The 12,196-nt window shown below is 36.9% G+C and overlaps 1 protein-coding gene across 1 annotated transcript in view; it reads left to right on the top strand.

Moving 5' to 3' along the window:
- The first annotated feature begins 9,182 nt into the window (after window positions 1-9,182).
- Window positions 9,183-12,196, top strand: part of LOC110461128 (piwi-like protein 1) — a 32,428-nt gene continuing 29,414 nt past the window's right edge. The window contains exons 1-2 of the mRNA XM_021514453.1: window positions 9,183-9,260; window positions 11,586-11,723. Coding sequence (XP_021370128.1) covers window positions 11,613-11,723 — 111 coding nt within the window. The 5' untranslated portion in view covers window positions 9,183-9,260; window positions 11,586-11,612. The remainder of the gene's footprint in view (window positions 9,261-11,585; window positions 11,724-12,196) is intronic.

Below are 12,196 nucleotides of genomic sequence, written 5' to 3'. Positions count from 1 at the left end.
GTTATGGGAGGGCAGTATGACAGTTGAGTGTATTAGGTTGGGGGTAAGGCAGAGGGTTAAGGGAGGGCAGTATGACACCCGAGTGGCAGTATGACACCCGAGTGTCTTAGGGTTAGGGAGGCAGTATGACACCCGAGTGTCTTAGGGTTGGGGAGGGCAGCATGACACCCGAGTTCATTGGGGTCGGGAAGAGCAGTATGACACCCCAGTGTCTTAGGGTTGGTGGCAGTATGACACCCGATTGTCTTAGGGTTGGTGGAGGGTAGTATGAAACCCGAGTGTCTTAGGGTTGGTGGCAGTATGACCCTTGAGTGTCTTAGTGTTGGTGGAGGGTAGTATGCCACCCGAGTGTCTAAGGGTGGAGGGAGGCAGTATCACACCGGGTGTCTTAGGGTTGGTGGCAGTATGACACCTGAGTGTCTAAGGGTGGAGGGTAGTATGACACCCGAGTGTCTAAGGGTGGAGGGAGGCAGTATGACATCCGGGTGTCTTAGGGTTAAGGGAGGGCAGCATGATACCCGAGTGGCTAAGGGTTGAGGGAGGGCAGTATGATTCCCGAGTGTCTTAGGGTTGAGGTAGGGCAGTATGACACCCGAGTGTCTTCGGGTTGGTGGCAGTATGACACTTGAGTGTATAAGGGTTGGGGGAGGGCAGTATGAAACCCGAGTGTCTTAAAGTTGAGGGAGGGCAGTATGACACCTGAGTGTCTTAGGGTGGTGGCAGTATTACCCTTGAGTGTCTTAGGGTTGGTGGATGGTAGTATGATACTCGAGTGTCTTAGGGTTGAGGTAGGGCAGTATGATACCCGAATGTCTTAGGGTTGGTGGCAGTATGACACTTGAGTGTATAAGAGTTGGGGAGGGTTGTATGACACCCGAATGTCTTAGGGTTGGTGGCAGTATGACACTTGAGTGTATTAGGGTTGGGGGAGGGCAGTATGACACCCGAATGTCTTAGGGTGGGTGGCAGTATGACACCCGAATGTCTTAGGGTTGGTGGCAGTATGACACCCGAGTGGCTTAGGGTTGGTGGCAGTATGACACCCGAGTGGCTTAGGGTTTAGGGAGGGCAGTATGACACCCGAGTGTCTTAGGCTTAAGGGAGGGCAGTATGACACCAATATTGTGATGATTTTTTTAACCTTGAAATACATGACAAATGCATCTGGTCATTGAATAATGGGAATACTGCAATTCTTTCTGCTTTACTTGGGATCTCATTGAGACTTTTTTTTAGTTTGATTTTATTACATTTCTTGGGTGTGTGAGGATAAAATGCTTTGCAATACAGCTCAATGAGGTAATTTATTATAATTTATACCTTTTGCATCGTTCCTTGGTGCCTTCTTCAGGTTCACACTCCTGATAATCTTGATATGTATGCTCAAAAATCTCTCTCTCTCTCTCTCTCTCTCTCTCTCTCTCTCTCTCTCTCTCTCTCTCTCTCTCTCTCTCTCTCTCTTGTCATGTATGCACAACTGCATTATAGCACAAGAAGGTATTTATTTGATACCTTTTGCATCGCTCCTTGGTGTTTTTTGCAGTGCGACTGTTGGTCGAACAACGTGGTTTAAGAAATGAAAGAGTCATTTCATATAACCGAACTTTCCTTATTATTTCCCGCCAAACAATGATGAAATTGATAATGTTTACAGCACAGTGCAAACTCGTAAAAACTCTCTGTATCGACTAGATGTCTGTCAGTTACACATTTCACATTTCACAACTCAGGATGAAGAAAATATAAACAATCCAAAGAAGTTATTGAATCAATTTAAAAAACTTGTTTACTTACAAAGGAAAAGGAACGAAACTATTTTTCATTTAAAACATGTTTCTGAAGATTTTGTATACAAAGAACTACTAAAGTATGTAGTCTTACGCTAGTAAAAGTACTGGTTTAGATGACATTAACACTAGTAAAAGTACTGGTCTAGATGACATTAACACTAGTAAAAGTACTGGTCTAGATGACATTAACACTAGTAAAAGTACTGGTCTAGATGACATTAACGCTAGTAAAAGTACTGGTCTAGATGATATTAACACTAGTAAAAGTACTGGTTTAGATGACATTAACACTAGTAAAAGTACTGGTCTAGATGACATTCCAGCTCGGTTCCTTAAGGATGCTGCAATGGTAATCAAAGTTCTATAACTTTTCTTTCTTATAAATATGTCAATCTCAGAAGGTAATATACCTGATGAATTAAAATAACTAAAGTTAAGCCATTTTTTAAGAAAAATGACAGAAGAATGGCTGAAAATGACAGACCTGTTAGTATACTGAGTATTGTTTCCAAAGTTTTAGGGAAAAGTTGTCTCAAGCAGCTTGAGAACTACCTTTTAGTAAATAATTTAATTTTTGAATTTCAGTCAGGTTTCAGAAGCTCTTTTTCCACTGATACATGTCTTGTCCATCTTTTAGATCACATTAAATGTCAAACCGCGAAAGGTCTTTTTAAAGGAATGGTCCTATTAGACCTTTAGAAAGCTTTTGATACTGTGGACCGTGAGATTTTTTGTACTAAACTCCGTATAATGGGAATCGTATCTATATCAAGGTTTAAATCATTTTATCTAATAGAAAACAGTTTGTTAATATCAATGGTTTTAACTCAGCTTTATGTAATGTTAATTGTGGGGTCCCCCAAGGGAGCTTACTCGGACCACTCCTTTTCTTAGTCTATGTAAATGGTCCGCGGGTTAGTATTGACAAACAATGTAAGCTTTGCTTTATGCAGATGATACAGCCGTCCTTTTTTCTCATGTAAATTTAAATGTTATATCGGATAAGCTATCCAAAGCTATGGAAGGTTTCGTGATTGGCTGGTGGATAATAAACTATCTCTTCACTTAGGTAAAACTGAGAGAATTGTGTTTGGACCGAAAAGGAAAATACGTTAAGAAACTTAATATTACTGACTTTATCGTCTGGTGTAAACGATGTGAAAGTGAAGCCAGATCCTGTGTAAAAAAAAACAACAGGTATTACTCTAGACAGGTTTTTATTTGGCGAATCCATCGCTAATACTACCATTACTACAGTAAATCAAAGGTTGAAATTCCTGTACCGAAACAATTGTTGTCTTTCTCCACAAACCAGGAAAACTTTATGTTCTACACTCGTTCAGTGTCATTTTGATTATGCCAGTTCTTCGTGGTATGAAGGTCTTTCAAAGAAGCTCAAAGACAAGCTACAATTAAGTAGCTCAAAATAAAGTCATTAGATTTGTTTCAAATCTTCATCAGAGAGAGTTTTAGAATTTGAACAACTCGTTTTTTTTAAATTTGTGACCTAGTTAGACAGCTAAGACTATATCATGTTTTTAATGTTTTTCATTGAAAGTGCCCAGACTATCTGAACTATGGCATTACACGTCAAGCTTCAACTCATTTTAGTAGATCTAAGCAGTTTGATGGTTGTATTCCTGCCATCGAAGGGTTAGAAGGTTCAGCTTTTTGTTATAATGGTGTGAAGGACTGGAATATGCTTCCATGTAATATAAAGCAAATTTCAAAGAAAAGCAATTCTAAATCTCATGAGAAAAAAAGAATTTTATTGAAACTGCAAAGGACATTCACAAAAGTGATTTTTATTCCGCTACTAAAACCAATGTAATTTTATTAGATTGTCCTTAAATTTTTTAATTATCCGTGATACCTTAGATATGTATGTGTCAAAAACGATTATTAAATTTGTCTTTACCGGAACTGATGTGTCTTTTATGGACCCCATTGGATATAAGTTTTAGAGGAAATCTCAAGCAATGTATTATCTATGGGAAATCTTAGACTTGAGGAAGTCTCAAGCAATATATTATCTATGGGAAATCTTAGACTTGAGGAAGTCTCAAGCAATGCATTTTCTATTGGAAATCTTAGACTTGATGAAGGCTCAAGCAATGTATTGTCTATTGGAAATCTTAGACTTGATGAAGTCTCAAGCAATGTATTGTCTATTGGAAATCTTAGACTTGAGGAAATATCAAGCAATGTATTGTCTAAGGGAAATCTTAAACTTGAGGAAGTCTCAAGCAATATATTGTCTATGGGAAATCTTAGACTTGAGGAAATCTCAAGCAATGTATTGTCTATGGGAAATCTTAAACTTGAGGAAGTCTCAAGCAATATATTGTCTATGGGAAATCTTAGACTTGAGGAAGTCTCAAGCAATGTATTATCTATGGGAAATATTAGACTTGAGGAAGTCTCAAGCAATGCATCGTCTATTGGAAATCTTAGACTTGATGAAGTCTCAAGCAATGTATTGTCTATTGGAAATCTTAGACTTGAGGAAATCTCAAGAAATGCATTGTCTATGGAAAATCTTAGACTTGAGGAAATCTCAAGCAATGCATTGTCTATGGAAAATCTTAGACTCGAGGAAATTTCAAGCAATGTATTGTCTATTGGAAATCTTAGACTGGGTGAAATCTCAAGCAATGCATTGTCTATAGGAAATCTTAGACTTGAGGAAATCTCAAGCAATGCATTGTCTATGGAAAATCTTAGACTTGAGGAAATTTCAAGCAATGTATTGTCTATTGGAAATCTTAGACTTGAGGAAATCTCAAGCAATGTATTGTCTATTGGAAATCTTAGACTGGGTGAAATCTCAAGCAATGCATTGTCTATAGGAAATCTTAGACTTGAGGAAATCTCAAGCAATGCATTGTCTATGGGAAATCTTAGACTTGAGGAAATTTCAAGCAATGTATTGTCTATTGTAAATCTTAGACTTGAGGAAATCTCAAGCAATGCATTGTCTATGGAAAATCTTAGACTCGAGGAAATTTCAAGCAATGTATTGTCTATTGGAAATCTTAGACTGGGTGAAATCTCAAGCAATGCATTGTCTATAGGAAATCTTAGACTTGATGAAATCTCAAGCAATGTATTGTCTATTGGAAATCTTAGACTGGGTGAAATCTCAAGCAATGCATTGTCTATAGGAAATCTTAGACTTGATGAAATCTCAAGCAATGTATTGTCTATTGGAAATCTTAGACTGGGTGAAATCTCAAGCAATGCATTGTCTATAGGAAATCTTAGACTTGATGAAATCTCAAGCAATGCATTGTCTATGGGAAATCTTAGACTTGAGGAAGTCTAAAGCAATGCATTTTCTATGGAAATATTAGACTTGAGGAAGTCTAAAGCAATGTATTGTCTATAGGAAATATTAGACTTGAGGAAATCTCAAGCAATGCATTGTCTATGGAAAAACTTAGACTTGAGGAAATTTCAAGCAATGTATTGTCTATTGTAAATCTTAGACTTGAGGAAATCTCAAGCAATGCATTGTCTATGGAAAATCTTAGACTCGAGGAAATTTCAAGCAATGTATTGTCTATTGGAAATCTTAGACTTGAGGAAATATCAAGCAATGTATTGTCTATGGGAAATCTTAGACTTGAGGAAATTTCAAGCAATGTATTGTCTATTGGAAATCTTAGACTTGAGGAAATCTCAAGAAATGCATTGTCTATGGAAAATCTTAGACTTGAGGAAATCTCAAGCAATGTATTGTCTATTGGAAATCTTAGACTTGAGGAAGTCTCAAGCAATGTATTATCTATGGGAAATCTTAGGCTTGATGAAGTCTCAAGCAATGCATCGTCTATGGGAAATATTAGACCTGAGGAAGTCTCAAGCAATGTATTGTCTATTGGAAATCTTAGACTGGGTGAAATCTCAAGCAATGCATTGTCTATAGGAAATCTTAGACTTGAGGAAATCTCAAGCAATGCATTGTCTATGGGAAATCTTAGACTTGAGGAAATTTCAAGCAATGTATTGTCTATGGGAAATCTTAGACCTGAGGAAGTCTAAAGCAATGCATTTTCTATGGGAAATATTAGACTTAAGGAAGTCTAAAGCAATGTATTGTCTATGGGAAATATTAGACTTGAGGAAGTCTCAAGCAATGTATTGTCTATTGGAAATATTAGACTTGAGGATATCTCAAGAGTTGAAATGTTTTAAACAAGTATAAATGTTTTATACATGCATACAGCTATCAAGTAGTTTTGAGTGAGATTTAGATAATTTATCAAATCTATCACTGTTAATTGACAAACAAGTTCAAAACAAACATATCGACTTAATTGTAACTACTACTGTGATATAATCTAGATATGTTCGTACATGTTAAATTAAAGGCGTATATAAATATGTTGGAGTTGTTTTCTGTGTTAAATATCGAGCTACTCTGTGTACTATATTTAGACACCTTGTTGATATGGATACATCCTATAATTTGATTGGATGGAAGTACTTGGCGCCGGAAAAACAAACTTGCATGTTCCGGAGAGTTTTTCAGCAGTCAGGAAATCTGACACACACCGTAAGTACATTGCTATAATGAAAATACCTGGAACAACTGAACAACTAGAGCCGAGTTTGGCGATAACTGTTCGTACAGGCAATGCAGATCTATACTACAAATCGTACACAATGTCTAAACGCCTAATTTTCATTATTTTAGACAGTTACACATTGAAAAGCTGGCTCTTACATAATGTCTGTATGATATTATAATATAATCATAATATAATGACTTCTTAATGTTACCTAATACTTATTAAATTTGGAAGATTTGAGAGGGGGAGAGGGACTAGTCCCATAGTATAGATATATACAATCCCAACTCGTACGCGTTCCACAACAATTCCCATTTTAGAACTTTGCTATTTTAGTATTTCAACTTTAACTTTCTCTAACAATAGAACATGTATTATTATTATATAGTATATTTATATTAATCTATCAAATACTAAAATAAAATAACATAGATTTAATATATTTTTGGTTTCTTCTTTCTTTCTAGAATATGGTGAACTCTCGGTTGTAAAACTGGAAGCTTGTCTACTATGCTATGCAGTCAAGATACGTTTGTAGTTTTAACCTTTCTGAAACATTACTGGTTATACATGTACTTTCAAACTGCTCCAACTTCCTAAAGAGACCCGCAACCTATAATAAATGTCTTTGTCACAGACCTAGCTATATAGGCACCTGTCGTGACTGAGAAAAAATACTAATACACTTAAAATAGAAATTAATGAACTCGTCCATGGCGAAAACACATATATTTTTTAGTTTCTAACTGCTGTAACATCGGCGGTATTTGGTGGATTTGAGCATACATGGTCTTAAATTGAAAGAGAAGAACCAGTCTGCAAATCAAGCTATAGCATTACAGCGGTTCTCGAAAGTGTGTGCACAAATTCGTAAGTGGAACTTCAATAAACATTTCAATTTTGTTTAGTCGGACAACTACACGTAAACAATGTACACTTTATGTAACAGGGTCAACACATTTCGACTAATGGGCACAGCCTCGGATAAGAAATATACTAAGCGACTAGTCTATATCCTTTCTTACACTTATTCGAGAAATTAACAACAACAATTTTCCTGGCTTACTTTCACTGTATACGACTCCTGTCGTTGGCCCCGTAGCTTCTATCAGGGCATAACAAATGAGCCAGATATCCAACGAGTATCGAGTATCGTAATAAAAAAATCAACGATTAGGCCTACTCAGTGATCGATAGTTTACCTTTTTATTGTTATTAACGAGACGAGTCTAGATCACTCTGATTGTATCAATTATCGTTAACTTTCAAAACATACATTTATTATCAAGATAACGAGTTTATATCGTCTGATGTAACAGAAATAACGATGCTTTAATGTGGTGTACGAACTTTCCGGAAAAGGTGTAAGAACTTTCCGGAAAAGGTGTACGAACTTACACGGTTCTGTATGGATTTACCCGCCTCCAACTTTTATTCTTAAAATGGTATAAACATACATATAGCATAAACTGATGAATGAAGCCAGAGAGTGAAAATTAACCCGAACATTAGAGCTCTTCAGAAGTCCTTTGGTTCTTACGGAAAGGTGCATAGAAGCGATGTGATTAGCGATCTTGTCCAAAGGTGTACGAACATACACGGACGCACTCTAGTATGTAAAATTGTATTTGTCTTATGTTTGTTTGTATATTTGACCACTTGTGAATTTGTAATGTCTTTTACTTGAATAAGCATTATTATTTATCATTATTATTTAATAGAATTGATTGTGCATGTTTTGTTTACGCAGAGACGTATATATATACGTCTCTGGTTTACGGTAGAACTGTTTTTAATATGACGATAGTTGAATCAGAGACGTATATCTTCATCTTCATCTTTATGCCTTCCTCCGTCGATATTGACGATTACGGAAGTCATAGTTCAGTTCAGTCTTCAGATTCCTCCGATTATTTGGCGGAGCACCCAAGTAGGTCCTTGGTGTGTTAGTTGGATTGGCGAGGTCCTTGAGAATATAAAACACTGTAGCACAGGGAATTCACACTGGGGCTATATAACTACAAATGGACGTATTTACATGTGTCCCTATCATCAGCCCATTATGAAACTCAGTCCATTCATGAGTAGTGGTAATCTGGATATACTAATGTCAATGGGAAAGGGGGAACATCATTGATTGCTCAGAGATTGAGTGCAGATAGGTAACGGATTCTCTTCAGATGTGATACCCCCTGGAGCAGAGTTCGATCCTGCGGACTAGGCCTATTTCTTCTCTGCGTTTATGATGCATCTGTTGATCAGTGAGATGGCGAGAACAGTCGAGGATAAGTTGAGTGAAGCTCTCAGGGTCTTCCAGTAGATGCTGTTTTGTCAATCCAGGGATCTCGATGAGTTTTCTTTTGCTTCTGAGTCTAATATTCTCCAGTCTGCAGCATTCAGCGGTAACGGGTTGTTTCGCCCCAAATCCCGTTCGCCCTAAGGGTTGTTTCGCCCCAAATCCCGTTCGCCCCAGGTTGTTTCGCCCTAAAAAATATGTTTTTCTTTAAGTCATAAATATCATGTTAAAAGTTCAAAAAAATATCTTTCTCTTGAATCAAGATATAATTACGTGCCGGAAGGTGAAGAACGAACCTGTATATTCATCACCGAATAAAGAAAACATCGTCACACGGCGACGAGTATGCGTACAGTCGTACACTAAACTAATTTTAAAGATTTTCAATGTTCAATCTCGTCTTTTTGGTTTAGAATGAGAAATGACAGAAATCAGCTACCGTTCGATAATCTATTAGTTACTTCGCATTGCGTTCCGCTCGATATTGTGTATTGCTATATTTAAACAAACACATCCGGGTATTGTATAGATATTGAAAAGGAGGTTTAGCGCGAGTGGAAGCTTAAAGGAATAGGGTACCCTTATAAATCGTGCTTAATGGTGAGAAATGTTCAGCAATAACAATTGTGATTTTGTAATGGAAGAAAAAGTTCCACTTTATAAGTTGAGTTACAAATGCATGCAAGTTTTACCGAAAAAGTTTATAGTTATCTTACTAAAACAATCTGGTTGTCACCGTGACAAATCACTGAAACCACAGAAATGGTTTCATCATGTCGTGCTTCATCCAAGTTCATGCCATGGTTCCTACACGAGTTGTGTAGTAGTAGTAGTACATATGAAACACGGACATTATGATTACTGATAATGACCTGTTGACTAAGATTAATTTTGTATAAAAACATAGATTTGTTTTAGATATTTTACAGCTGAATAGTTGTATTTCAAAAGTACAAGCCAACTCAACTGAAAAAAAGTATGAAACTGATTAGATGGAAAAATATACGGTCAGTGATTCGAACCCGGGCCCTCCGAACTCTAGAGAAATGCTCTACAATATTGAGCTATTTGGTCGGCGATGATCGACTTAGTCCAATTCCGCTTCACTCCTCCCTCTTTCTAAATTGTTGCCCCCAAAGACACCCAGGTTTGGATACCCCCTTGTCAAGTATATATATTCACCCAGTACTTGGAAACAAGGGTTGGTCACAGGCACCAAATGTAACAGGAGAAGAAAATTGCACGACAAGAACGGGGTTTAAACCTCTGACTTTCCAAACTCTTGACAATTGACTCGGTCCAGTTCTGCTACATCATGGTTTTATACATACAAAAATTACAAATGTTTTAAATTTAATTCTTTTGAGGAACGTAATATACGAGAATACTTTTTAGCTCCGAGATAAGTCAGAGTTTCCTCTGGCCCTGACACCAGACTTGGACATTTTGACAGATCAGTGTCACGTGTGGGGTCAGAATGCACTGCTCATGAAAACACATGGAATTCTCTGACACTATTTGTTATCGGAGAGTTTTAGGTGCTGACAACAAAAATACTATGATACACACATACCTCACATATATCGATATATGGATAATTTATTTATTGATCCAAATCTGCTCTTATTACCAACACCTACTATATTTAGTCATTAGAATCCTCAGTGTGCAATCATTCAAAATGTCCCACCTGAGCATGCAAACACCATTTTGTAGGTCATGGGAGTGACTCGTCAACATAAAAGAGACGGTACGGAAATCTAAACAAGAATGTTATTTTCCGTTGTTGGTCCGGATCTGTACGGTTTGTTGATTGGTCATGATCACTCCTATGACCTACAAAATAGTGTTTGCTCAGGTGGGACATTTTGAATGATTGTACACAGAGGACTCAACTGACTGAATATAGTAGCTATTGGTAATAAGAGCAGATTTGGATATTATTGTCATTCGCTTTGGAGGTTCCAGGTTGTGTCTGAGGAGTAAGCATTCTCATCAGGGTCCAAGTTTTTATTCCTGGAGAAAATGCAGGTTACCTTTAATAAAGTTAAATGTCTTTTAAAGTCTGTTGGGGAAAAGGATCCATTTAAGAGCTCTCTAAACAGGGTATTAATTTAACAACTTGCAACTCAAGAATGTCACGAGTTAAGTGAATTGCATCTTAGTGCAAGAAAAATAGTCGGCTTGAAAATATTGTGCAAGAAACTTTTTCCCTTTTTTTGTCAACTGCTAGCTAGTAAGTCGATATTAATGTAGCAATTATTTTACTGATGTTGAAACAAGGTATACATATATGCCAACATCTTTTAGGTTTTATGCTGCCATTAATAGGTGATCCAGCTATCAAGGAAAAGCAGGGTGCTGTGCTCTGTTTGAACTTTTATAACATGCCTAGCATAAAAGTCATCAATCTTATGGGATTAGGAGAAATATTTTGAAGAAAAAGTGCTATTGTTAAAATAGGAAAATTTCGAAGCACATGGGGGGAATTTTCTTCTGTATTGAGAAACTATCCATAAAGGGTAGTGAATCGAATCTAGATTGATCTCTGAATTGGCATCTAGAGGATATAGGCGAGGGGACCTGAGGATCAATACATACAGTAAAATATTTATTAACAATATCACTAGATATACACAGGACCTTACTAAATAACTAATACATTAATTGCCCAAAAAACTTGAAACACAAATTCAAAATAGCCTTAAAAATGTGTTACTTGCGAAAAACTGCCCTTTTTCTGGTCAGTGCTGTGTCCTTGACAAATCCTAGCTGAAACACTGATATCGTACATTAAAAGGGGTGTAACTTGAAAAAACAATGAAAAAGTTTTCCTGGTAGTAGATTTAATCATATATTCTATGATATATATAGCAATTTATGATATGCTTTTTTATGAAGTTTTCTTTTTTCTTTTTCTTTAAGAACTAATGTAAAAAATATATAAATCACATGGCGTCTGGAGGATACGGGCGAGGGGGGCGTGGGGCTGCCCTTCTCCAGGCCCTCAATGCGCCTGCAAGGAAACCTGGGGATAAAGAGGAGACCCAGCATCCTGCAAAGGTATGTACAAATGAAGTTTTTCACAGTAAGTTGGTTTACTTTTAAGCTTTAAATGAATTATTCACATACTGTCATGAATTAAGCGATACAATACAATACGCATCGCGATACTTGGGTTGCAATATGATATCTTGAAGATATACTCAATGTGTATTTAGCAGTTATTTGAAAACTTTTATCAGGCAAGTATAATAGGTAAAATATAAAATAACATTAAATACCAAAATATACTAGGTAGACATCATTCATTTCACGTATAACTTCACTTCTGGCTTAAAATAATAATTTTCAACAACTGTAAAGGATCATAGATCATAGGCAATATATTTACCAATGGTAGTCGTAAATTGTTTTGAATGGAAACTGTCACATATCGTCTTTATTCTTTTTATACGCCCGTCGAAGACGGGGACGTATTATGTTATCACGTGAGCGGGCGGGCGGGCGGGCAAACGATGTCCGCTCGATATCTC

This window comes from Mizuhopecten yessoensis, unplaced genomic scaffold, assembly GCF_002113885.1.
Source record: "Mizuhopecten yessoensis strain PY_sf001 unplaced genomic scaffold, ASM211388v2 scaffold10573, whole genome shotgun sequence".
Lineage (NCBI taxonomy): Eukaryota > Metazoa > Mollusca > Bivalvia > Pectinida > Pectinidae > Mizuhopecten > Mizuhopecten yessoensis.
Note: the sequence above shows the minus strand (reverse complement) of the source record. Positions and strands in the feature narration are given on the sequence as shown.